The sequence below is a fragment of the Mya arenaria genome, chromosome 6 (assembly GCF_026914265.1).
Source record: "Mya arenaria isolate MELC-2E11 chromosome 6, ASM2691426v1".
NCBI classification, from domain to species: Eukaryota; Metazoa; Mollusca; class Bivalvia; order Myida; family Myidae; genus Mya; species Mya arenaria.
In genome coordinates, this window is record NC_069127.1 from 3,943,806 (window position 1) to 3,970,160 (window position 26,355).

Here is a 26,355-nt window from a genome sequence, read left to right on the forward strand (position 1 = left end):
TAGTAGTATTACCAAGTTTGCTGTTTCACAACTGTGTAAACTGTGTATACATTATGTCACTCACTTGAGGAAGAGCATGCCATCCTGCCACTTGTCTGTCATGGGGGTGGAGCAGGAGTCTGGTGTGTTGGTGATGGTGGTGAGGTTTCCCACAGAGAACAGGTCCACCGCCGTGTCCACAACCAGCCTCACACTGTCCTCCAGATTAGCTGACTCATTGGAGCCATTAATCAACTCAAGACCAACTGCACCTGATTACACATAATGCAGGTTAAATATGTGTCATATGTGTTTTAAGTAATATAGTTCTCAGCGTTACACCGTATAGCGGAGAACAATTGTCTCAAAATAGCCTGTTAACAAGAGGCCCAAAAGGACCTATGCTCTACTGGCATGTGGTCATATCAATCCAGAGCATGTATGTATGGGTAAAAGGCAACCGACATATAGTTTATGTTTTGTGTTTGGGTTACCTGAAAACGTAGCACGTTCAACATCTGAGCCCAGAAAGTATTGTAAGCAGATTAGCTGCATGAACTATTTTAATATGTGCAAAGTAAAAGTCATCCGACAAAAAAAAATGCTTTCAAAACTGTACTCATAGTAAAAATTTCTGTAGTTTTAAAAGTTAAAAAAAGTTGGTCAAAGTCAAGGGCATCCTAGGACAACATTGATCAATTTGAACAAACATTCACAATCAGTTGTGCTGAGATGGATGCACGAACACACAAAAAGATTTTCAAACCTTTCCAGATTTATGTTTACCAAACCTGTGAACCCTGGGTGTGGCCAGTAATGACACCAGGTGCATAACTTAAACATTCACAACCAATTTTGTTAAGATGAATGCGCAAACTACAGAACTAAAAGCTAAAAAATGGCCTTTGGGCTTTCAACAAGAACAAGGCAGAGTAATTCACATAATCAACTGCAGAAGCAAAAAGCAAATTGTCTCTCAAAATCCTAGTCTTGCAAATTGTCTCCCTTAACTCTAGACTTGAATTTACATGTACATGTAAACTTGGCTAAAAATAGAATTCGCTCATGCAGACCTGGCTAAAAATAGAAAGCATTTCTTTAAAACTTTCATGGCCCATAATCTAGGCGTTCATGGGCGGATCTTGCTGGTTTTCGAAAGGAACCGAGCTCTAATGGATATCTAGATACTGTACAAGTTTCATCGAGATACAATCAAAAATGAAGACTGTATTGTGTTCACAAGCAATTGTTTACAGACGCACGAACGCACGACCGCACGGACGCACGGATGCACATACTACGTACACATTACCATCGCATAAGCTCTTCTGGCCTTTGGCCAGTAGAGCTAAAAACTGGTTTGGTCAGTTTTGTAGGTGGCGCTATAAAGCGCGGGAAATGACGTAGATAGGCGGGTAAAGTGGGCTTTGGTCATTTCTACCGAGACTGCTGTTCGGGCAACATCAAACTTGAAGTCGTTGTTTTGTTTTCGTAGAAAGTATTTTACTTACAATGGACGGCTCTGATGTAAATGACTTGATAGAAGCCAGGCTGACACAGCATAAGAACGATATGCTAGAGCAGATAGGGAACATGTTTAAGCTAAGTACCACTTCTCATTCACAAGAATTGTCGAAAATCAGTAGGATCATTTCTACGGAAACTCCAAAGTTCAAACGCAAATCGAACAAGGAGCAATATAAGATTAATGGAAAGGTATTAAGGACGCTAGAAAATGCAGTTAACACAGAGGATCAGATAGAGTCAAAAACTTTCATCAAAGAAGGTATTATATCTCTTTACCGATATCTTGAATTTTAGGTTTACAGTTAAACGATCTAATAACATGCTCAAAATACTCGTGGAAATCATGAGCTAAACAGCTTGACATGTTATAGTAATAAGTACATGGCAGTGAGAGGTTTAGGATTGTGTAGAATACAAATACAAAGTAAGACATTAAACGTACATTTAGTAATATTATTGAAGTGTTTATTTATAATTGAAACAGAAATTACAGGGCACGTGTTTAATAAGGATTATAGTTTTATTATCGTATAATCTAATAGGCGCATTATCTTTGGAACAGATAAAGAAAGTACACTCATATTTATTTTCTTTAGCCATGGAGATGCTATCGCACCGTCAAAAATTGGTGATGCTAGCTGATTCGAGCGAGCTTGGTTGGCGCGTAGTTCATGAGTACGAGTCTAATCCGTTGGCAGAGGATTCGGAGGACGAAAAGAGGATCATGAAGGCCGAATCTCGCGCATCCCGGAAGTTTAAGACCGAGAGGGGCCGTAAGACACATGGGCATTTTCATACCTTTCAATGAGGTGCCGGAAGAGCAGTTCAAAGGGCTCAACCTGCGAGCATACCTTCAGCAACATCAACGAAGCTTGGGTTGTGCTTCAACTGTGGGAAGGCCGGTCATTGGAGGCTAGAGTGTCCTAGCAGTTCTAACAATAAGATGAGTATTGGTTATTGTTGTTTTAGTAGTGTAGAAATGCAGCAGTTCGAGGAAGCTGCAGATACACAACAGCTCGAAGAAGCTGTCGATATAACACCGCTCGAGGTAACGGTGGACTACTCACAGCTTAAGAAGGCACGAGAAGTCAGAGAAGTAAGTTCTCAAAAGATTGACACTCACTCCGCGGAATCACCTGATGGTAGGCTTAAAACACATGTTTCGAAATGGCGAGAGGTTTCTGATAATTCTTACATAATAAATGTCATAGAGCAAGGCTACAAATTGCCATTCAAAACCCTACCTAAAGAGGCGGAATTAAAAAACAATAAGTCTGCAAAGATTTTGTAAGCAAAGAAATACAATGTTTGTTAGACAAGGGGGTGGTTTTTAAGACGAACGAAAAACCTATGGTCGTAAACCCACTGACAGTAGCGTATGGGAAGTCAGGAAAACCCAGGTTAGTGCTAGACTGTAGACATATAAACCCTCATTTACATTTGTTTAGAGTCAAGTTCGAGGTCATAAATGTAGCATAAGAGCTTTTCAAACCTGGAACATGTGTACACGTACGACCTCAAAAGTGCCTACCATCACATTGATATATTCGAACCACATAGGTCGTTTTTGGGGTTCGCCTGGGAAATTAATGGTAAAACGGAATATTTTGCATATGGTTCCTTGCCATTTGGTGTATCTGTTGCTGGTCACATATTCACTAAGGTCTTACGGGTCGTAGTAAATTTTCTGAGGTCAAAAGGACACAAGGTCTTTATGTTTCTAGATGACGGCATCGGCGGAAAGGAAACATTCTCAGAAGCTCTAGAATCGAGCCATTATGTTGAGCAATCTCTGATTGATTAGGGTTTCTTGTTGGCAAACGAAAAATGTAATTGGCTGCCTAGTCTTAAGGCAGAGTGGCTCGGATATTTTATCAATTTTGATATAAACAGATTTTTTATACAGACGCATAGGATTGAAAAACTAGAACATATTTTACATAAGGTATTAGACATTGTCTTAAAAGATAAATGTAGTGTGATACAAGCCAGGTTATTGGCTTCAGTCATTGGTCAAATAATTTCTTTGCAATTTGTTGTTGGCAAGAAAGTTCGTATGATTACCAGGTTCATGTACAATTGTTTAGTCACCAGGGCAAGCTGGAATTCGCCAGTATTGGTGTCACAAAAAGCCATTGAAGAGCTTATATTTTGGAAGGATAACGTGCGTATCCTTAATGATTCTGGACGAAGCTTGACGTCTGTAACTGTATCTCAGTTTGCAGTATTTTGTGATGCTAGTGCTGATGGATACGGCGGTTATATAGTGAGAACGGGTTTTGGTAATAAAGGATTCCCGGAAGTGGGCCTATTGCGTCTGGAAGTAGGCGGACATTCCCATGTAAATGGTATTTTAGAAACAGAAGTTAGTCTTAGAACGCAGACTGCATCTAGTAGTTTTTCATTGGGCGCGAGCAATATTATGTCATTGGGTGGTGAGGGAATATCTGCTCCCCCGGAAGTTGGCAGTAAGTTGGTCGGGGTTACCAAACAGAAGTGTCATAAGACATATACTTGTAATCAAACTACAGAAGTTGGAGGTAAGTCACCCCTGGAAGTGGGTAGAAAGTCGTCCCCGGAAGTGGGCCGTAAGTCGCCCCCGGAAATGGGCAAAATGTCGCCCCCGGAAGTAGTCAATATGTCGTTTCCGGAAGTAGGCAGTAAGTCGCCCCCGGAAGTAAGAAGTAAGTCGCCCCCGGAAGTGGGCAGTAAGTCGCCCCCGGAAGTGGGCAGTAAGTTGCCCCCGGAAGTGGGCAGTCAGTCGCCCCCGGAAGTGGGCAGTAAGTTGCTCCCGGAAGCGAGCAGTGTGTCATGTCTAGAAGTAGGGCATTTCGCAGTTGGTAACGCCGAGTTGTCCCTTGTAGAGAAAAAATGTTCACTCCAGGAAAAGGGTAATATATTTTTTCAAAAAGAGATTAAGATACACGGTCATAAAACTAGAACGAAGGGTAGATCACTCCCGGAAGAGAGCGGACTAAGTAAACAAGAATCTGAAAGGTTTGATTTTTCAAAAGCTTTGGCTTTGAATGATTCAGTTGTGGTCGGTACGTGGTCAGAGTCAGAACGGCAAAAAAGTTCTACATGGAGAGAAATTGAGGCTGTCAGACGGGTAATGGTAAGTCAAGTGGACATAATAAGGGATAAAACTGTAAAAGTTTATTCAGATAATAAGAACGTACAGTCTATTTTGCAAAATGGTAGCAAAAAAGAGGATTTACATTTAATCGCATCTGATATTTTTCATTTTTGTGAGAAAAATTATGTTTCGATAGAACCAGAATGGATTCCAAGGAATGATAATTGTCAAGCAGATTTTTTAAGCAGATGTGGAGACTGTGACGACTGGTTTTTATCAAAAACGTGGTTCTGTTATTTTGACAATCTTTGTGGAAAATACGAAGTAGATAGATTTGCTTCTTCCTACAATAAACAATGTAAGCGATTCAATTCAAGATGGTGGGTTCCTGGAACGGAAGGTATTGATGCCTTCAGTCAATCTTGGAAAGGATCTAACAATTGGCTTGTGCCTCCACCAAGATTGGCCTTAAAGTGTATTTCAAAGATTGAAAAGGAGAATGCGGAATGTACGCTGGTGGTGCCGCTTTGGGTGTTGGCACCATTTTGGCCTTGTCTTTTACAAAAAGAAGGCATATTTAAAAGTTATGTACGAGAATACAAGGTTTTACCAAAACATGGAGTGATTGGCAACGGAAAGGGTAATAACAGGGTTTTCAGTAAGAATCCGTTACCTTTTCATATGATTGCTCTTAAGACAAAGTTTGTATAAGATAGATGTTCATACATTGATTATTTTGACAGGTCCTGGTCTGAAAGCAACAATTCAGCAACAGATAAACGAGGTCGGCATAGACATTAGCAAATCGGATGATATCGCTGGAAAGATGGCAAGCTATGTTTTACAATCGAGGGCGCCGTCTACAACGGAGAAGTATAGTGGTTGTTTCAAAAGTTTTGAAAAGTTTTGTGATTCAATGCATTTATCATGCCGACCAGCGAATGCTATGTCCGTGGCAATATACATATCTCATATGATTGATAATGGAAAATCTTACAGTGTCATTTCTTCGGCAATTTATGCCATTAAATGGATTCATTCTATACACGGATTGGCAGATCCTACGGATAGCAGTTTTGTGAAACATTTATGTGATGCCGCAAAAAGACTACGTTCTAAACCTAAGAACAAGAAAGATGTTGTAGATTCCACAATGCTCATAGATTTGTGTACTTTAATGGAGAAAGACATGTCCCTAACAAATGTAAGAGATTTAGCTATGATATTACTGTGCTATGCTGGATTTTTGCGTTATAACGAAATGAGCAACCTCCGTTGTTCGGACATGAATTTTCAAACTGATCATATAGTGCTCAAGATAAGATTAAGTAAAACTGACATTTATAGGGAGGGAAGGGAGGTTTTGATAGCTAAAGGTAGCACAATTGCTTGTCCATATATCATGTTACAACGTTATATGAATTTGGCAGGACTTGATGAAACTTCAGATGAATTTTTATTCAAACCCGTCTTAAAATCAAAGGCCTCTTTTCGATTAATAACTAAAAACAAAAAGAGTTAACAGTTACACTAGGGCCAAGGAATGTATTGTTTCAAAATTATCATTGGTAGCACCAAATCTCAAGCTGGGTACGCATACTTTACGAGCTAGCGGTGCTACATCCGCAGCAAATGCGGATGGTATATCTGATAGATGTATAAAGAGGCACGGTAGATGGAAAACTGACCAGGCAAAGGACGGTTATATAAAGGATTCATTAGACAAGAAATTATCGATAACAAAATCATTAAAGTTATGAAATGGTAATAATATGTTATGAAGAATCACGAAAATATAAAAAACTCTTCTAAATTTGCTAATAGATCTATAAACTAGTCTCGTCAGCATAAACGGTGTTTGTTTTGGTAAGGGTGAGATGAGACATATAGTTCTCAGCGTTACACCGTATAGCGGAGAACAATTGTCTCAAAATAGCCTGTTAAAAACTGGTTTGGTCAGTTTTGTAGGTGGCGCTATAAAGCGCGGGAAATGACGTAGTTAGGCGGGTAAAGTGGGCTTTGGTCATTTCTACCGAGACTGCTGTTCGGGCAACATCAAACTTGAATTATATTTTCGTGATGAACATGTTATTTGGTGAAAATTATATTATTTCACAATATAACCGCAATGAGATTGTATGTACAATTAAATAATATTTTTGAATTTGTATAATGGAGCATGTTGAGATATATTCGTTGTCTCATATTTGGAGGGTTAGTCTGAGAAACATTAAACGTGTTTCTAGCATTGTTACGAATACAGGTTTCCTCGCACATTTAAAAAAGATACGCGAGGTTTTTCCTGGACGGCCAGTATCCCAGAGAATAATATTCGATCTTATCTTTTTACATAGGTTACTTATTCAGAAACATATGTTTTTCGATAGGATTGTGACATGCTCAGTTTGGGGGTGATATATGTATACTTATGTACATGTTATAACGTTATAACGTTATGTATGAAAACACGTAAAAATGATAGTATAGTTTTATATACACGCAAAGAAGTTAAAAATAGTTGTAGTACACTCTTGTGTTTGGATTTTTGTTGTTGCCACCTCCTTGTATCTGTTGTTGCCACAAATAAACTAGTCTCGTCGGCATAAACGGTGTTTGTTTTGGTAAGGGTGAGTTGAGACTCTAAATCGGTTTAAAGCTGCAGTCTCACAGATTTACCATTTTTACAACTTTTTTATTTTTTGTCTTGAAAAGTGCAATTTTTGCGTAGATATCTGCAAAAAAATGATATTAAGGTTGCTGACAAAAAATCAGGTCGTAGGTTTTCATATTTTCGTTCGAAAATTGATGTTTTATGGGTTACGGTTTAGGAAAAAATGCATAAAACATCATTTCTTTAACTTAAAATATAAAAATCTGCGATCTGATTTTTTGTCAGCAGTCTTATATAACTAGTTTCCATGGATTTTTGTGAAAATTGGCTCCTTCCAAGACAAAAAATAAAAAAATTCAATCTGTGAGAGTGCAGCTTTAAAGCATTAACAAAGTCACAAACCTCTCAAAAACCTCTCCTAATTATATGGATAAAATGCTATGAGTATAAATCATGTGCATAAAAGAGGGTTAATCATTTGCATGTATTGGCAATTTCATATTTTTTTTTGCATTCTTGTGAGGTTAAAATCTAGTGTTTGCATCAGTTTTCATCCAAAATATGAAGAAAAAATAAATAAATAATAGAATGCAGATGACTGGAAGATGAATATCAACACTTATGGTGTGCATATTATTAGTTCACACTCTAAATAATCTGCAAAGAATATCATATTTTGCAATTTTATTATTTTTTGCATTCTTGTGAGGTTAAAATCTAGTTTAGAAGATCAGTTTTCATAAGATCAGTTTTCATAAAAATACATAACATTAATTATATGTGAATAGGATGCATATCAATTTCGTCTATGAAAATTTGAAAGCGGAAGATGACTAGCAAAACCAAACGTGTGCACTTCCTGTGCTTAATAATCTACAAATAATATAATTATTAGGAATTTCAATTATTTTTGGTGCATTATGTATTTTGGGCTTCTTTCTAACTTCATGACAAAACTTATTGCGTCCCGTCAGAACACCTGACTGTAAAGTTCTGGAATCCCTCAATGACATTTAGTGTCCTCAGGATCCCGAGACACCGTGAGTGTCAAACGCTGCTGTGCTTTTATGCCAATAACAAATAACTTCACACTTCTTTGAATTGTAGTGCTTTCCTCATCTCATTTATTCAGTTTATAGGCCAATGAATTATACAAGCGAATGAAAGCACTCACATTATACTCCTTAAATAAAGATCAATCAAAGAGAGTTCTTGTGCTCACCAATGGGGACGTTATCTGCCCTCATGGCCTCCTCAGAGACAATCCACACAAAGTCAGAGCCAGTTGTCAGCTTCATCTCCGCAGCATTCTGGAACAGCACCTGGGCATCCTCCCTCCTGAAACAATAGAGGAGAAGTTATAGAGTACACAATAAACAGTCTCTTACAAAATGAAGGTTTTGTCAAGACAAATCCAATACTTGTTATCTAATTATATAATCAAATTATCAATATTTACAATGTAAGCAGCCTACCCCGCTGAGAAGAGAATGATCCTCGACTGTGCACTGTGAAGGTCCTCTAGCAGCTCCGAGAAGTTGGAGATCCCCACAGAAAACTTGATCGTCTTCTCTATCTGCAATACATATATACCATGACAATGTTTGCGCAATACGATAATTTAGCATGTGCAATATCTTCCAAATGGTTATTAAATGAAATATGATGTTCATACAATATTCAAGAAAAAAATGTACACATTTACCGAAATATGACATGATGACAATAATTACTTCTGATATAATTTTACTTAAATTGGTTTAAGTAATTGAAAAGCAATGTAAAGAACATGAAAAAGACACAAAAAGTGTAGTAACTGTTTTCAAGCAATATTAAATCTAAGCCCTTGATAAACTCAATATATTCATGTTAAGTCTAACCAAAACATGTATGGCATAGCATTCCTCCAGCATACCTTGATTTCCTCCTGTTCAGCAAGAGCTTGAAAGCGACTTAGAATTGCACGTCCCTCCTCATCCATTCCGTGTATAAAGATGACCTGACGCCAGCCAAAGTGCTGCAGGAGATCAATCCATACCGACGCCTGCTGGAAGTAGGGTGGAACTGTCCGCATAAACGTCGGGTGTACATTCTGAAAATAATCCATTTTGGGGTTTAATGTCAATTTAGGGTATTTTCGTAATAAAAACAGCAAGCCCTCTGACTTTAGCTAATAGCAATAGATATTTAGTGATATACCATGAATATGACTACAGCAAAATCTAAGTTACATATTTAACAAAGTATTATTTAACGACAGAAATTGAGGATTAAAACTTCTACCAAATTGCAATTCTATACCTAAACAATATAATATCGTATATAATATGTGGTACATAAACTGATAGCACGTCTATGCAGCACACAAGTGTTTCATCACTTTAAGCTGCAAGATAAATATTAATGTACCTTATCAGTGAATGCACTGTCCCTTGCATAGATTCCAATGAGTGGAATGCCGTAGTATCCGCAGGTATAGGACACAGAGATGGGAGACTGGTCGCTTCCTGGCGGATGGCTCACAATTATCACATGGACACGCTTTGATATGATATCATCACACACAGACAAGGCTGAGCGTATAGGGTTGGCATCCATAAGTTGAGCGGTGGCATTGAATGTGAGTCCTACTGACTTGACATCCAACCGGGAGTTTGCTTTGTATACATAGTTTCTGAGCACATCCACATTTTCAGGGCTGCTCACTACAGCTCCAATGTGAATGTTTTCTGCTTTTAAGGCGGTCGTTAGAGATAAAAGGATGAGTATTTTCCAACACATTCTTGCCAATATAGTTGTTTCCATCTTTAAAATTATATAATTCCTTCAATTTCTGATATAAGACAGTGGCTGGTTCACTCAGGCATCAATACAGTTTGTCAACTCCACATTTTCTGAAATTAAAAAAGGGATATTTATTTTATGTGGACCAACCAAACATATTTGTACTTTCACAATAGTTTAATTTAAATTGATGTTTTGGATGTAAACTGAGGTATTCTGTCTTGTAGGAAACTACAAGTAAAATAGATAGTAATACTTTTCGTATATTTTTCCATTACTAAACCCTCGACCTTGGCCTGGCTGCTGATTCAATTGTTTAGCAATGCAAAATTAAATAACTGCAGGGGTCAACACTGTATTTCCCAAGGATCCTGAAGGGACGCCACCAGCAGAAATCAAGTCAATTTATCCTCGTTCTATGTGTAAATATGGGCTTTAACTGGCTTGTTAAATTTAATAAAATTATTTATGATGTTAATGAAATGTATAATGTTGGTCACTTTTTTTACTTTTTTAAATAGAACAAATCTGACATATTTTCATATATTTCTTTCATTATCAGATGTCATCAAAACAACAACCTGTTGTTAATACGGTAAATGAACTTAATGTCCAAACATTTGCATAATATTTTTGAGTGATATTTTGTGCACAGTGCTTTTGTTTGTATCTATAATAGAGCTGTTTGATGCTTCACATGTTGCTGATGTCAATCACAGGCTAATATATGCAAGGAAAAGCAAATAACCTGATAAAATCATATTTAAATCAATGCTCACACTTTCACAATTATGAGTTTCAAATTATACAGACACAAGTAAATTAAATGTTTTGCAAATTTGTGCCACATTTACAACCCTTAATAGATGCTTTAAATGAAATTGATTGTTCAAGTTTCAATTTTTTAAAGTTTTCAAGTATATCAATTTGAATATGACTTTATCGAACAACCTGATACAACAAAGTTCATCAAAGATTCTCATGGACGGTTTTTCTATCACTACATAAATAACTTGAGAATAAACTTCCTTTCCGAATTGTTATAGTTAATACACGATTAAATTTGATAGTGCTTTTTAAGTATCCCTGAGTAGTTCTTAGTAGCTCATCAAATTTCTCAATAATTCTTAGGACATTTAGCATGACCGCTCTAGAGTCCTTCCTTGAAATTTGCTGTCCTCCAGATCCTGGGACAACATTTAGAGTCAAACACTAAACTATCTTTAGAGTTATCCTGAATGTCTCTATATACTGATTAATACCTCATGATCATGTCTGAACCTCTGAATAACCAACTTAAAACTGCAGTTATTCTCCATCGCTAGAAGCTTGGATTGTAGCCTCACCACAGGGATTCTCGGTAACCTGCCATAGCGTGTAGAAGCCAACAACAAAGCCACTAGTGAATAGATACCCCCCCTCCCTCATGATTCTTAAGCCCAACCTTTTATTAATGCAATGTTTGTCCTGATGTAACAGTAGAAAAACAATGGTGTCAGAAATGGGATTTTAGTTAAATGCTCACATCAACAGACTGCAGTGCATGGGTAGGGAACGGCCATGACTTGACCAGGCAACTGACTATGGTTGGAGGGTACATCTTACGCAATATTTGAGCGGAAATCAATATTAGATTTTAAATGTTGTAGTTTATTTTATTGTCTGGGCAAGCACGGTGGCAATATTTTCACGCTGATGCAGGTCCAGTGCCAGTCAGTTTTGCTTGTAGGTGCTGCTTGATAAATAGTTTGCTAAGAATTTATTCAACATTTCAATTGCAATTTACTTGTTAATGATCCCGTAAAGCAGGAGTTTGCTGGCTGATATGTCAAGCAGATCAGATGAGGAGATGTACCTGCCAGTCCTAGGTGAGAAAAAGAGCCCCTAGTATGAATGATCGTTCAGGAACATTCTGAGAAATTAATGAGAAGAGGCATCAAGAGTTATATGGCATAATGAGAATGGGCATAATTGACTTCTCCATTAATAAATCCTTGATGAGGGTATGGGAAAATATTTCCTTTTTTCTGTTTGGTAGGTCTGAGATTGTAGGGGGAGTTAGATTACTCCCACTATTAAGGCATTCACCTGGGAATAGGAATGTAATATCAATCCTAAAGAGGTATCTACTAGAGTGGTTTGGTGCCTGAGAATCGCCAAGGCTCCAGCTAGTTTCCATTAAGCAACCCAGAATTAAGGTCAGTTGTTAAAAGACTGGGCTGACCATGTGACCCTGTCAACTAAGTTATATGTCTAGGGGTAAAGAATCTAAGGTTGTTGATACAGTTCAGACATCTCCAGGGGTGGAACAAGAAGCTCACCATTAGTGTGGTACCACTTCCAAGATGTTTGAGTGCCCAATGGGTGTTGGAAACATGAGGTCTTACAGGGAAAAATAATCAAACTATCATGGTATCATAAGGCCAGCAGAGATGTAGGTAGTGGCTTTCATTGTAAATCACAACCACCACTGAGCATACCAAAAATGCCAAAGGCTAAAATAAGCCTATAAAAGGTTTATGAGTGCTCCAAGAAAACTGACTAGCTAAATATAAGAGGTTGGTTTGCCTAGGTCTTAGGACCTGTTAGAAAGAAGCGCAGAGCAGAAGGAACAGCCTAAAGTAAATAGGGAAGGTGCTCTCAAACTACATGGAATTTAGATGGCTGATCCACTCTTGGAGGCTGAGGTCTTTTTTGTAAATGCTCAATGTGCAAATAATATTTTTAAATAACTTTAAAAAATAAGAAGAAATTGAGAATAATAAGGTTCTGACTTAATATCTTTGTCTCCACAGAAAAGGAGATTTGCTTTCAGTGGGATGGCCTATATGCACTGGACCTGATGTGGCATTCAAATACCAGAAAAGATTTCAGCGGGCATTTTGAATATGAATAATAATTATCAAATTAAATAATAAGGGCTAACATCTATTCATGATTGTTTCAAATTTATATCATCATTGAAATCTGTGAAAGGTGTTACGGTTCGGCATTTTCAATTACACAGTGGTAGATACTGATATTGCCAGGAAGGTGGCCTGGCAGAGGGGCAGAGGTTTGAATGGTTACCTGTAGGTAGGGATTGAACCAATCATAGTAGCAACTAGTGTTTGAAAATCGATCTCCATTTGCTATCGATAATCAAATTGAATCGGACCAAGTATTTCGATTTACTATCCAAAATTAATCGAAAGTACATAATATTGATCAGTAAGGAATACATTCTTAATATAGCATCATCATGATCATTTAAATGGTTTAACCTAGAATCAGTATGTTTGATACTATAGTCATGCTTTTTGCAACAGTAAGTAAATATCCAAAACCTTTTTCTGTCTTTAATACCTTTAGGCCAAAAAAAAAGTTCTTGTTTCTGGTCACCCAACCGACCATACTTTTTACCCCCCGACCATACTTTTTTTTGTGCACCAAAATCAACTTTTGTAGACCGGAGTCCCGGGAGAACGGTAGATAAACCATGCTACCCGACAAGGATATTTAATCAGGGCTTTCAATGGACCCTACCTCTCGTGAGATATCGTCAATGACCCAAAGTTTGCAAATAAGTGTCACCCTTGACCCGAGAGAATTTCAGTGCAAGAGTCATTAGTCCTGAAACTCAAGATCAATAGGGCCGCAAACCATGTGCTGAATGTTTGTTTATTCAATTAAAGTGTCTTTAAAGTAAACACATGTCAATAGCATTTAACGCCCGAAGTGACAAGTGAACAACCCTGTCAATTAACAGCAGTCAAACTCAATGTCGTGAATAACTCTGCCATTATATAAATGGATACCTTCGGCAGTTTTAGCTACTATGAACAAAAATGTTCTATATGTTATTTAATTCAATTTCACCTATTAGCTAAAAATTAAAGATAAATCTAGGAAGTTTGTAAATGCATAAAAAAACACCAATTTTCGTCTAGCTCTCCTGGGCATGCACATGGTCCAAAAAGCGCAGGAAACTGGTGCTTTTACGTTTACTTCCTGTCAATTTTAATGAAAGTGAAAGGAGAACTATTTGACGTAAATCTATGGTCTATATGCAGTTAAGTTCTATTACATAACATGTTGATTGCTCTGCCATTTTTATAAAGGAACAATAAAAGGATATTGGCAATAGGAACGCTGAATGTTTTTGTTTATTTCCGGAAGAAATCTAAGGTGAATATGTAACTGAAAGTAAAAGCAAGAAAAATGTCATCGCAGATTGGATTTTGACAAGGATGCATTGGATAACATAACAAATAATACACGCATCCTTTTTAACTCAACACTTAAGGTACAACTTCAATAACATTGAAATATATCGCCAGTTTTCGTAACAGATCGCTACGAACATCTAACATATTTCGGTGGCCAGTACAGGATATTTATAGGTTCTACATGTACATCATAGTATTTTGAACTACATGATTTATATTGTTGTTTATTAAATAAATAAAATTGGATATTTTTACAACAAACAAGTCTTAAGTCATTTGATCCTACTCAAGGGAGCTTATAGTACTGTGCTAATGCTTGCAGACATTTCATTCAACATTCCGATCTAAAGGTTTATAAAAAATAAATAAAAAAAAAATCCCTACCTACCTAGGATTTTGAGGCCCGTGACCAGAAACAAGAAAAACAACAAAACACATACTTAAGAATGGCACATCAATTGCAAAATGATATGTACACCACATCAAGTAAGTTACCTTAAATTGTACCCATGTAAAAGCATATTCATTATTTGGTAACTAGCTTATCATTCAATAACTATAATTAATAATATTCACGATTTCATTAAAATACTTAATTTCATAAAACTGTTACAAAAAGTATATTTATGAATAACAAACGATACCCAAAAGGTTTCAAAAACAGAATGTATCGAGCGGGGATCCCCGGTATTTGCAGGTAAAACCGGACCCACTTCACCATGGAGACTATTGAATTATTGAGGTTTCATTTTGGGAGAGTTTGTAAGTTTTTAAGTAAAATATTTACATTCACCGCATTTGTATAAAAGAGTGACCTCTCTTGTTTAAATGAACTCAAATATAACTAACCAGAAAGAAACAATTGCATTTTACCATAAAACAAAAAATACGAGGTAACCGGAAGTAACATTAGCAACATCGATTTTAGACAACCACTATCGATTGTCGCTGACATAGCATTGTCAGTGACAATTAATCGATTGTACTCGATAATCGTTTCATCACTAGTAGCAACCATGCCTTTGTATGCTACTGTTTCTGATAATATCAGCAAAATCTAGCAGTATTTAAATTACATGATAAATTTAGGAACTCCTCGTAGTAATAATTTCTAAAGACCTCTTTTAGCAAGCTGAATTAATTTTAACATTTTTACCAACTACACATCTGACACTGTACCATGCTGTAATTTCCATGTACATAATGCTACTTACAATGTTGCTGCTATAAATGAATATGATTTCAACAATTTATACTCCTGAAAGAATTTGAACTTACCATTTTACAGTGATACGTGTATGTCAACTAGAGGAACCGTGTGCATGTGGATTGCCTGTACAAACTGGAAATCTAGTTGATGTTATCACTATATACATTGCTCTAATCCATCTTACTTTTTGTAATTTTTTGCATTTATATTTTTCTGAAACAGCTTTTGTAAATAATTGTTTCAATATTGTACCAATTTAAAACTCTATGCTTTTATTTCAAGGTCACCAGCTGTTTGTTATGTTGTTTGTTTGTTATTCATGTCAGAAAATAGCTCTTTCTTGTTAGCATACATGATTGTATATTCAACTATAAATATATAAGGAATCTTGTTTCTTGCATGGCAAGTGCAGCACCTTGCAACATGGAGCAGCTAGATACTAGAGCACCAGAAACACAGGCCCTGACACAACTCCCCCATGTTCTAGCCTTTCACAGGAAAACTGGCAGAGTTTGGTGTTTCTCGATTGCTTAAGCTTGTGTTGTGATGTCACTCAGGATTCTGGGAAACAGTATAAACCCAACCTAAGATGTAGTAGCCAACAACACAGTCAAGACTTTACTTAGTGTGAATAAGTACCACCTCCCTTTTGCTTGTTCCCCCCACACACACGCGCACACACACCTGATATATTTAAGCAATGCATGTCCAGATATAAAAGTAGGAAAGTTACATACAAACAGTCGCTTCAGGGTCTTTGACCAATTTTGTTTTGGGAACTCTTCAATAAGGGGAACATAATAATAGCTAAATAATCAAAAAGTTTCCTTATCGCCCATTACTGGGCAGTTGCCTAATTCTGGATTTGCCTAAATATTCGGAAATCGTTTAAAAAGCGTTTTGGCGACCGTGATCAGTATAGAAATGATCACAGTCTACGCAACTGACCTCCATAGCAACAGAAACAACACAAAACTGCAGCTATTCGAGTATAACCCCAAAATAATTATCTCTAAACTTCCGGTTTCCTAAATGTCAATATTAAGTCACGTGGGGGATGACGTCACACTGCGCAAGCTTTTATATTGAGGTTCGACAGGGTAATCTTTAAACACTAGACCTACTATACGATGTTTATGACTTATCGTCAATCACGAAATACAATGCCAATTACATAAATTTAAATAAATTGACGATGTCATTGTTTTGTGTTGTGCAGCATTTGATATGAAAATGAAGCAGATTCGTACTTTCAAAGTTATGCAAATTCGGACAAATTAGTAGTTCGGATACGCCGAAAATACACATACAAATACTTCAGAGAAGTATGAAATTTATATACAGATTAAACATTTAATACATGATGTTCATTTAAGTAGCATTTAAATATTTGTATTGACATAATAATGTTTACTTTGTTCCTTGAAAAAATCCGAATATTTAGGCACTGAATGCAGGTTTTTGGACGTCGTTTATGCCCTTATTTCGTACTGAATATTATATTATAATTAATTGTTTTTTCTTTTATTCTTTTTCCATTTTGGTTGATATAGTACCCAACATTTCTCTATTAAAATTTCATGCACTTATGTTCAGTAATTATGACAATATTTTAAGAAAACTTCAAAATTGATCCGGAATTAGGCAACTGCCCAGTATAGTCATTCTAAAATGCTGTCCAGGTTTTTTTTTATGATGGTTAGCCTGGACTAACCATCGTTAAAAAAAAAAAAGCCTGGACGGCATTTTAGAATGACTACTGCCCAGTGGGGGTGGAATTACCGAAATCCCGAAATCCTGGTAAATACCGAAATCCCCTTTCATTTTCATAGGTATATATTGTTTTCTTTTATACGCCCAGATTTTATACTTAATTGTGTTCGAATGTTGTATGCCATAATTGTTGGAGGTTGGAGAGGGGAGGAGAAGTCGGAGGAGGGGTGGGGATTGGGGTCGTGGTGACTAAAACCCGGGACCCCCGCTCATTTACATAATTTCATACAAAAGAAGAGTATGCGAGGAGGTTCGTACGCCATGGCTTTAAAACTGCATTGTGTTTTAGTGGGTCGTATGCTGTATTTCTTGGTGGTTGGAGAGGGGTGGGGGAGTCGGAGTAGTTGGGGTGGGGCAGGGAGTGATTAAAACCCGGGAACCCCATTCATATTTCTAAGTACATACAAAAGAGTACGCAGTATGGTTTGAAACTGTATTGTGTTTAAGTGGGTTGTATGTCTTGGTTGAGGTTGGTTGGAGAGTGGTGGGGGAGTCAGAGGAGGGGGTGGTGGCTACGAAGAAGTCTCAAATACTACTTTCCGATACTTCATTTAAAAGTGTGGAGGTAATGGATGGTAGGGATCATACTTTACATACAATAGAGTCTGTGAGGTGGTTTGTGTGCCGTAGTTGTTGGTGGTTTGAGATGCGTGTGGAAGGCGGAGGAATTGGGGGTGGCTATGAAGAAGACTCAAATACTACTTTTACATACCTCATTTCAAAGTGTAGATGTAAAGGAGAGTAGGGCTCGTACCTTACATACAAATGACTATGCGAGGGTGTGTACCCCGATATTTAATACTTCGTCCTTATGTGTATCATAACGATTTGTATGTGTCTCAACTGTTATGTGGAATCACTTGGTATGTTTTATTGCACAATCTCGTGAAGAAAGAAAAACAAATACACATGTAATACAATTTCACTTAAATACCATCACGGCATGTAAATACGAATCATCAACATCATTTGAACATTGGTTATGATAGGAAAGTGTACTTAATGAATAAAGGCATAATATAAGATTTAATATCATAAAGCATACCATTTAAATACATACATGCAATACTCGTCTCAATATTGATATGGACATGTCATTGTGAGATATTGGTCCATGTCTGATACCTATCAGTAATGACAACCCGCTGTGACAGATTCTTATTGTGCGGTCAGTATTTGGAACCATGCTGTCACTGATGACTATAATACGATGTGCATTGAACCCCAATGGCGTTCTGGTTCAAAACGGGATGCTCCTGTGAACCAGAAATTAAATCTTGTATTTAAAATTGGCTCATTAAAGTCTCAACACTTTAAGGCTTGAGAACGTGATATGTTAAAATTCACGTGTTTGGTAAAAAGGTGTGAATTCGCAGAACCTAATGAAAGTGGTTGTTGATAGATCAAAGTTACAACCGTGCAATGAGTGTCTGTAGCAAAAGTAACACCTTAGCATGGCTTGAGCACAATCGTCAGATTGTCAGTATATATAAAGGTGTGTCCATTCAATGAATTAACAAAGCATGTTATCATGCTTCATTGATTTTGATTACATTTAAGTCACCCCAACCCCCCTCCACCGACACAATGAAGTAATTTATCCCGGCGTACAAACCACCTCGCATACTGTATTGTATTTACTTATGAACATAAAAAGGGTGCCAGGTTTTACTCCCCCCCATACGACTACGTGTGGCATACAAGCGATGAACACAATGAATAAGATCATCCCGGCATACAAAACAAGTCACATACTTTTGAAAATGAAAGGGGGTTCCGGGTTTTCGCCCCCACCACCTCATTTGACTCCCACTGCCCTCTCCAACCATGAACAACTATGGCATACAAGCCATAAACACAATGCAGTTTTGAAGCAACGGCATAATAACTTCCTCGCATACTCTTCTTTTGTATGAACTTATGTAAATGAAAGGGGGTCCCTGGTTTTAGTCACCATGACCCCCACCCCTCCTCGGACTTCTCCACCCCTCTTCAGGGCTTTTTCTGCCCATTTTGGGAAAAAGACCCTAGACATTTTGGGAAAATTTGCGTCGTGAAAATGCGGAAATTGGGAAATTTTTCAGTGAAAAGAAAAAAGCTGTCTAGTCTCCTGTGAATTAGGAAATTATTTAATATTAGTTTATTTTCCCTTTAAAAGACCCACAATGGCTGAAATAACAATCCTTGGGGTGTAAATATCTATTGCAATAAATCATGACAGATAATATTTCATATCTCTAAATGTGATGAAAATCAATGATTTCTGAGTTCAATTACTAAAAATACTTCACATCACATAATTTATTAGGATGTTGAAAATGAACCAGTACAGGTAAAAAGAATTTCTAAAAAAAAAAATTTTTTTTTTTTTTTTTTTTTTTGGATTGGGATTTTTTTCTGAAGATTGGGAAAAATGTCTTATATTTTGCTTTGGGAATGGGTCCGATAGTCGGACCCGTGGGTACTATAGAAAAAGCCCTGCTCTTCAACCTCCAACAATTACGGCATACAACATTCGAATACAATAAAGTATGAAATCAGGGCGTATAAAAGAAAACGATATATACCTATGAAAATGAAAGGGGATTTCGGTATTTACCAGGATTTTGGGATTTCGGTAATTCCACCGACCGCTGCCCAGTATGGCTCAAATGCAACAATACTATTATTTAAAAAATCAGTAGAACCATATTTAAATTCATAAATTATTCCACTCACCATAAGTATAAGAAAGAGAGTTTCCAGTTGTAAACTGTTGTAAATAAATAAGACAGATTTAGAACATTTGTTTATGCAAACAAAACTCGGAGTAGCCTAGGACTAGGTAGCTACAATAATGAGCGATCAGGGATACTTTTTTATTATTTTGACATTTCATGTGTATCCCTGTAACACCAGTCTGCCATAGTCTAAAAATCGTCAAAAGACTGGTTGACGGCCATTTAGGTGGACTAAGGACTAGGAGTCGGAACAGATTTTTAGAATAGTCTTTCCGATTAGGCAATCCAGGCTAATCATTCGTGTTTATGTTTAAGCAAAGTGTGTGGAAATCACAAGTATGTCCATTAATCGGTATCTCATTACTTATGCGTCTACCTAATGCCTTCTTTTTGAAGTTTGCTTTCTGCGAAATTTACAATAATTTCATCTCGCCTCAGCCTCTGTATCCGGTGTAAATTATCATAATTGGTTTTATTTCTAATCGTGAAAAATGCTAAAACTCGGTTACATTATACTATCATTCTTTCTATTATATCGGATGCTTTCTCCCGTTGCAAGCATTTACTTATAAACTTTTTGTGTTTTAAGTATGTTATAACACTATCAATTTTATAAGATGCATAAAAATAATCCCTATTTTGTAACGTTACATTCATATACTTATATATATTAAGGTATACATATGTATAGTACACGAAATTCTGGGTTCCCGTCCCTGACGTAATTAATGATCTCCATGTGAATTTGTAAACAACCGTGAATAGCTAGCTGCTAAAAGGATACGTTGTCATGGGCGTTGCTTTGTTTCTTTTTTATTTGAGCGGAGTACTGATTTCTTTACCTCTAAACTATGTCTCGGTGGTCACTTACTACGCAAAGCTTGCACATATGCCTGGAATTAAAACATTTTAGAAGCTGAAATGGTGCACAACATCAACTTCGTTACGACCAGCGTTTAATATTGCCAAGGAAATGGATGAACTATCATATAAGTGTTGCCTTATCGCTCAACAATGGTTACAGGAATTGACGTCAAAGTCGAAGACGTTGTGTATCCATTTATAGATACAGTGCAAGTTAAATGTTGACGTTGCATGTATATACTGGACTACAGTGTCATGTACTCTGTTAAAAAGGGGTCACGGACATTACGGACCATGGACCTTACGGACCAGACATAACGGACCATAGTTTGGTTATAAAGGAAGGTGGAAGTGTACATCTTCTTTTCTTTTTCACTCGATCAGTTTTTACACTGTTTCGTCAGGTGTGTTGGCAATAGTTTATGCATTTTATTATATGCATTAAACCAACGGTCTTCGACGGTTTGATCACGAACTACTTCGCTCTGTTGCTGAAACGTAAGTTAATTCGTTTATGAAATCATGACTCAAAGAATACGTGTATGTGCATACATCATATTCGAAACTGATACTTGTATATTTATATAAATATATACTTATGACCTCGTATTTAACCCGATCTAAAAATAAATACATTGTAGCCGTGCAGCATTTTTGTGTTTTGACACACATACATATATACATATGTATGTGCACTGAAGACTAACGAAATAGTTCTTTCCTGGTGATTATTGCATAAGACAGCATTCGAAATATGTTATTTAATATGTCATAAATATAAAAATCTACTTTCGTGCACAAAGCGGTTAACCTGTAAGTATAAATAATAACCAATAGGACTGCGTTTAAAAATAAATGTTATTCAAACAAAAATGAAGCTCCCAAAACTAAAATTAATGCTGTTCACTATTGCGCAGTAAACTATATAATTCAATTTATGCGTACTTGGATATTCAGGAAAATCATGTGAGTTTTTCTTTCTTTTATATGTGTGAGTTCTCCCTTGTTTCGTTAAAATATAACACATTGAATGTAAAGTTAACAGGAAGTGATATAACTTATACACACTAAGCTTTCTATCCTTCTGTTTATCTAGTGCTCACATGTACTGCATATTTATTTTTTGTTTTTATATAATAATATATGCTTAAAATTAAAAATTGCAGTCTATAAATCGATTTGATCTCTTCTTTTTTTGAGTAATGCACCAGTCAATTCTAGCCACGCCCATGCACAAGGTCCATTGAATCGCGGTGACTTTGACATTCGGCCAATCCCAGGTAAAATCCCCGCATCCTAGGTGAGGCCAATTCATTGCTATTTTCGGCACAAAAAAAAACACAGCCGGGCCACCCGAAAGATAAAACACGGCCCATTTTCCCCGCGACACCGGTATACACCCGGAATTACAATTGACTGGTACATGATAAACAAGTATTAGATGTCATACCTGCTCGACACACTCATCGAACTCCAACGGTGATACTATTTAACGGTGGGTGTCTTGTGGATAGGGATCGACATTGGATGTTTAAGAAGCTAGCCATATATGATTGCGGATTTTGCTGGTTCAGTCCAAAAAACCTATGTGTTCTTTCTTCTATAGACCACAGGCATCTAAATCATTGTTTGTCACTTAAATGTTGTTTAAAACCATTTTGGGTATATACAATGAGATAAACAACACATTTGAAGATGTTTAGTGTCTTTGATATACAAAAAAGAACCTGGGAGTTTAAACTAGGTACGTGTACAACCTCACCTTTATACCGCATAAAGTAAAAACGTAAATGGTAAATTTTATTAAAGTATGCATTAACTTGAGGAAACTTAATAATTAAACACAAAACTTAAAGGTAAACCCCAACTTATATGTGAACCCTAAGTACTTCTATGATTAGAGATCCCAACTCTATCTGCAGACGAAGGAATATAGTTCCGAGTTCCTATTGCAAAATATGCTACATAGTCTGCCTTAGCAAATAAAAGGTTTAAATCTATGTGATCTTTTGAGTTTCATAATGAAAAGCATCATTGTACTTAATCTTGGAACGAACAAAGAAAACATTTTTTTCAAAATAAAAATACAATATATATATTTGTTAATATATTCTTCCAAATGATTACCCTTAGTACTTTTTTTTTAAAGTGACGTCACACACACGATTTGTAATATAAGGAATTCAACCTCAAAAAACAGAAGTCAAGTACTCATCAAAGTATTGCCAATATATCCACGGCTTATATTAAAACCCAGCAACTCAATAAGTCTATCTGCCCAACTAGCTGCTGGATTTTTTTTTAATTTTTCGAATCATTAACACATTTTGAGAAAGTTTTCCTTTATATGATATCTGAAATCCTGTTTCAGAAGTTGTTTGACATCTGTGCATATTCTAGCGAATCTTATCAACTGTACAATAAAAACACCATTTAAGGAATGAATTGCGAAATTGATGTCATTATCGGGGTATGAAAGCAATTAGACCGGTCAATTTTAGCGTGTGGAGTCGGAAGGACTCCACGCGTACTTTGACCAGCACAATTGCGTTCCTATCCCCGATAATGAATGTCATCAATCCCGCAATTCATTTCTTATATTTACACCAATAATTCATTATTTCATTCAAGAATTGTTAAAAATACTTCATTTTATTTTAAGAAAAACTTTCAGTGATCCTTCCTTACCCAATAGAACGACCGGACTGTAATCGGAAACATTTAAATAAATGACGTCACAATAACGCGGGGAAAGATCAACCCATTGGAATCACTTTAAAACTCTTTGGCAACGATACATTTAAAAGATGATAAATTAACACTTTCCAAAGGGCAATTCATATTTTACGGGACCTGCTGACACAATACAAACAATAACAAGATCAGCAATATTCATGCATTTATGATCTGTTCACTCTTGTTATTAAAAATGAAGAAATTTTCAAATTCCGGGGACAGTTACGTCAGGCGACTAGGCGCATTCTGCAATGAGGACCTCAAGGTGCATTGTTTTTTTCACGTTAACTCACTATGTACAGTAAAACCTAACCGAGTTACTTTAAATGCATTCTCAATTAAGAGGCGTGCGTCAATTTTTCAAACATTCAAAACCCGACTATGTAGAGAATACTCTGTGTCCACATGCCTTATGGATTTGGTGCCAGAGTATTCTTATAAACATAAAGACGGACTTGGTGATGTGGACTGTGAAATGTAATTCATCAAAAGTGCTGTTTTAAACTTTTAAGGTTAGTTACCAGGCCCTAATTTCTTGAACCTTCTTAAGATTCATAGGCTTAAGATGCTTATTTCAATTAGACAAAATACATGCTGATAGAGATTTTTTTACATATGAAAAATTGTTTATTGTGATCATCGTAATGATAATTATTATTTTGAGTTTTAAAACAATTAAAGAAGTATATGAAATGCAAAATATTGAAAGACATAAATAGTGGGTTTAGCTTAATCCAGTTATAAGAGACTTAAGAAGTTTCAAGAAATTGGGGCCAGGACCCCTTTGTAATTTGAATGACGGTAGATCAATCGCATGTGCATTTTATTAGCTGGAATATTCGAGGAATAAGGAGGTCTACTATTCGCCCAGGCGCCGGCGACGGTGTCTGGTTATATTTTAGGACAAGTTTGGATTTTCACTCATAAGTCCAATACACTCTTTCAATTGACTGAATACTTCACACAGTTGTTCACGGCCATCACATAATGAGGTTAGATAACTCCATATTATCCTTTATACAAATTATGGCCCCTGATTGACTCTTGAACTTCTGTAAAATTTTAGGGCAGGATAGGATATGTATTAATAACTATACCCTTCATTCAATTGACTTAATACTTCGGGACATATGGCATCATATAATAACCGCCTACTCAGCCCCCGAAGGTGAACAGACCTCGGCTTATGCCTCGGTCCATATACACCGTCATTGGGTGACTGGCCGTCCTTATTATGTCATATGGCCCTCAGTCCAGTGTATTATATTAAATTTCTTTAATATCGTAAACACTGACGTGCAATGTACTCTTAAACTGAATTGCATTAAGAAATAAATATTCAGACTTCCAAAGTTTCTTTCATACACCGCGTACTTTTACTTGTTACCTTTGTGTAAATACAAGATTTAATTTCTGGTTCACAGGAGCATTCCAGTTTGAACCAGAACGCCATTGGGGTTCAATACACATCGTATTATAGTCATCAGTGACAGCATGGTTCCAAGTACTGACCGCACGATAAGAATCTGTCACAGCGGGGTGTCATTACTGATAGGTAACAGACATGGACCAATATCTCACAATGACATGTCCATACCGATATTAAGCCGAGTATTGCATGTATGTACATGTATTTAAATAGTATGCTTTATGATATAAAATTTTATAGTATGGCTTTATTTATTAAGTACACTTTCCTATCATGACTCCAATGTTAAAATGATGTTGATGATTCGTATTAATGTGCAGTGATGGTATTTAAGTGAATTGTATTATTTGCATTTCTTTCTTCACGGGATTGTGCAATGAAACATAGCAAGCGATCCCACAACACTGTTGAGACACATATACAAATCGTTATGATACACATAAGGACAATTGTATAATCAACTCCCGCTTGATACCAATTATTCACCTTTCTCGACACACAACTTGTTCACAATACACAATTATTATTTTTATTGATTAACTTTTATAGCACCATTTTTATATACACGTTCAATGGCGCTTTGTCGGACCGTATTTGGTACAAAAACGAATATGGTACAAATGTACCATATTCGGTCGAATATGGTACAAATGTACCATATTCGGACCGAATATGGTACAATTTTCGACCGAATATGGTACAAACATTGTACCATATTCGGTTGGAATAAGTTTTTCTATGCTCGCCAAAACGTATTTGGTACATACCAAAAAAACTCATAAAATGAAAATGGCCTACGTATATGGTACATAAATTATGTATTTCTTAATAAATGAAATAGTCTGCCAATGTGTAAACTTTTTTTCAAACTCAAATACATTGTATTAACCTAATATTGGAAGTGACAAAAGTATCATCATCATCATCATCATCATCATCATCATCATCGTCGTCGTCGTCGTCGTCGTCGTCGTCGTAACTAGCAGTAACAGAAACAGCTAACCTAACCACACTTTACATGGATTTTGCTGGTTGTGTAACTGTTTCGCCGGCTAGCTCAGTCGGTTGCGCGTCAGATTGGCACGCAGGCGGCCTGGGTTCGATTCCCGGGCGGGCCAGATACTTTCGTGGAGATTGGTCACGAAATGATTTCTACGGCCATTCTTCCCCTACCGCTGTTTCAAGTAGGGCAGTTGTCAATTACTGGCGAATGTATCTGCTTAGTACTGGTTACTAAGTACTAGTACTCTAAGACTAGAGACGTGCTTGCTCCAGGTAACTCTGTAAAAGTTTGAGGATTATCGCATTTTGGTTATGTTCATAGAGTGTGAACTTGTAAGGGTAAAGGTAGGCGAGCAAATCCATGAAGCGCGCCAGCGCTTCTTGGAAAATTTGATCGTTTAATACCCCTCGGTATTAATGCTTATATTTTAATACA

General features: G+C 36.7%; 2 protein-coding genes across 9 annotated transcripts in view; one reads left to right on the forward strand and one right to left on the reverse strand.

Moving 5' to 3' along the window:
- LOC128238879 (glutamate [NMDA] receptor subunit 1-like) overlaps window positions 1-20,469 on the reverse strand; it is a 40,334-nt gene extending 19,865 nt beyond the window's left edge. For 3 of the 6 annotated variants that reach the window (XM_052955179.1, XM_052955185.1, XM_052955184.1), the window contains exons 1-6: window positions 20,265-20,469; window positions 9,603-10,087; window positions 9,109-9,285; window positions 8,669-8,769; window positions 8,416-8,531; window positions 65-251 (exon numbers count right to left, since the gene is read on the reverse strand). In XM_052955179.1, the coding sequence (XP_052811139.1) occupies window positions 65-251; window positions 8,416-8,531; window positions 8,669-8,769; window positions 9,109-9,285; window positions 9,603-9,998 (977 nt within the window). In that variant the 5' untranslated portion in view covers window positions 9,999-10,087; window positions 20,265-20,469. Of the gene's footprint in view, window positions 1-64; window positions 252-8,415; window positions 8,532-8,668; window positions 8,770-9,108; window positions 9,286-9,602; window positions 10,088-15,463; window positions 15,755-19,886; window positions 19,927-20,252 lie in introns of those variants that run through there. The other 3 variants (XM_052955182.1, XM_052955181.1, XM_052955180.1) reach the window with 3 other exon arrangements.
- A 198-nt stretch (window positions 20,470-20,667) lies between these two features.
- Window positions 20,668-26,355, forward strand: part of LOC128238880 (baculoviral IAP repeat-containing protein 3-like) — a 33,105-nt gene continuing 27,417 nt past the window's right edge. For 2 of the 3 annotated variants that reach the window (XR_008261785.1, XM_052955186.1), the window contains exon 1: window positions 21,578-21,718. The gene's annotated coding sequence lies outside the window, so the exon portion shown is untranslated. Of the gene's footprint in view, window positions 21,251-21,577; window positions 21,719-26,355 lie in introns of those variants that run through there. The other variant, XM_052955187.1, reaches the window with a different exon arrangement.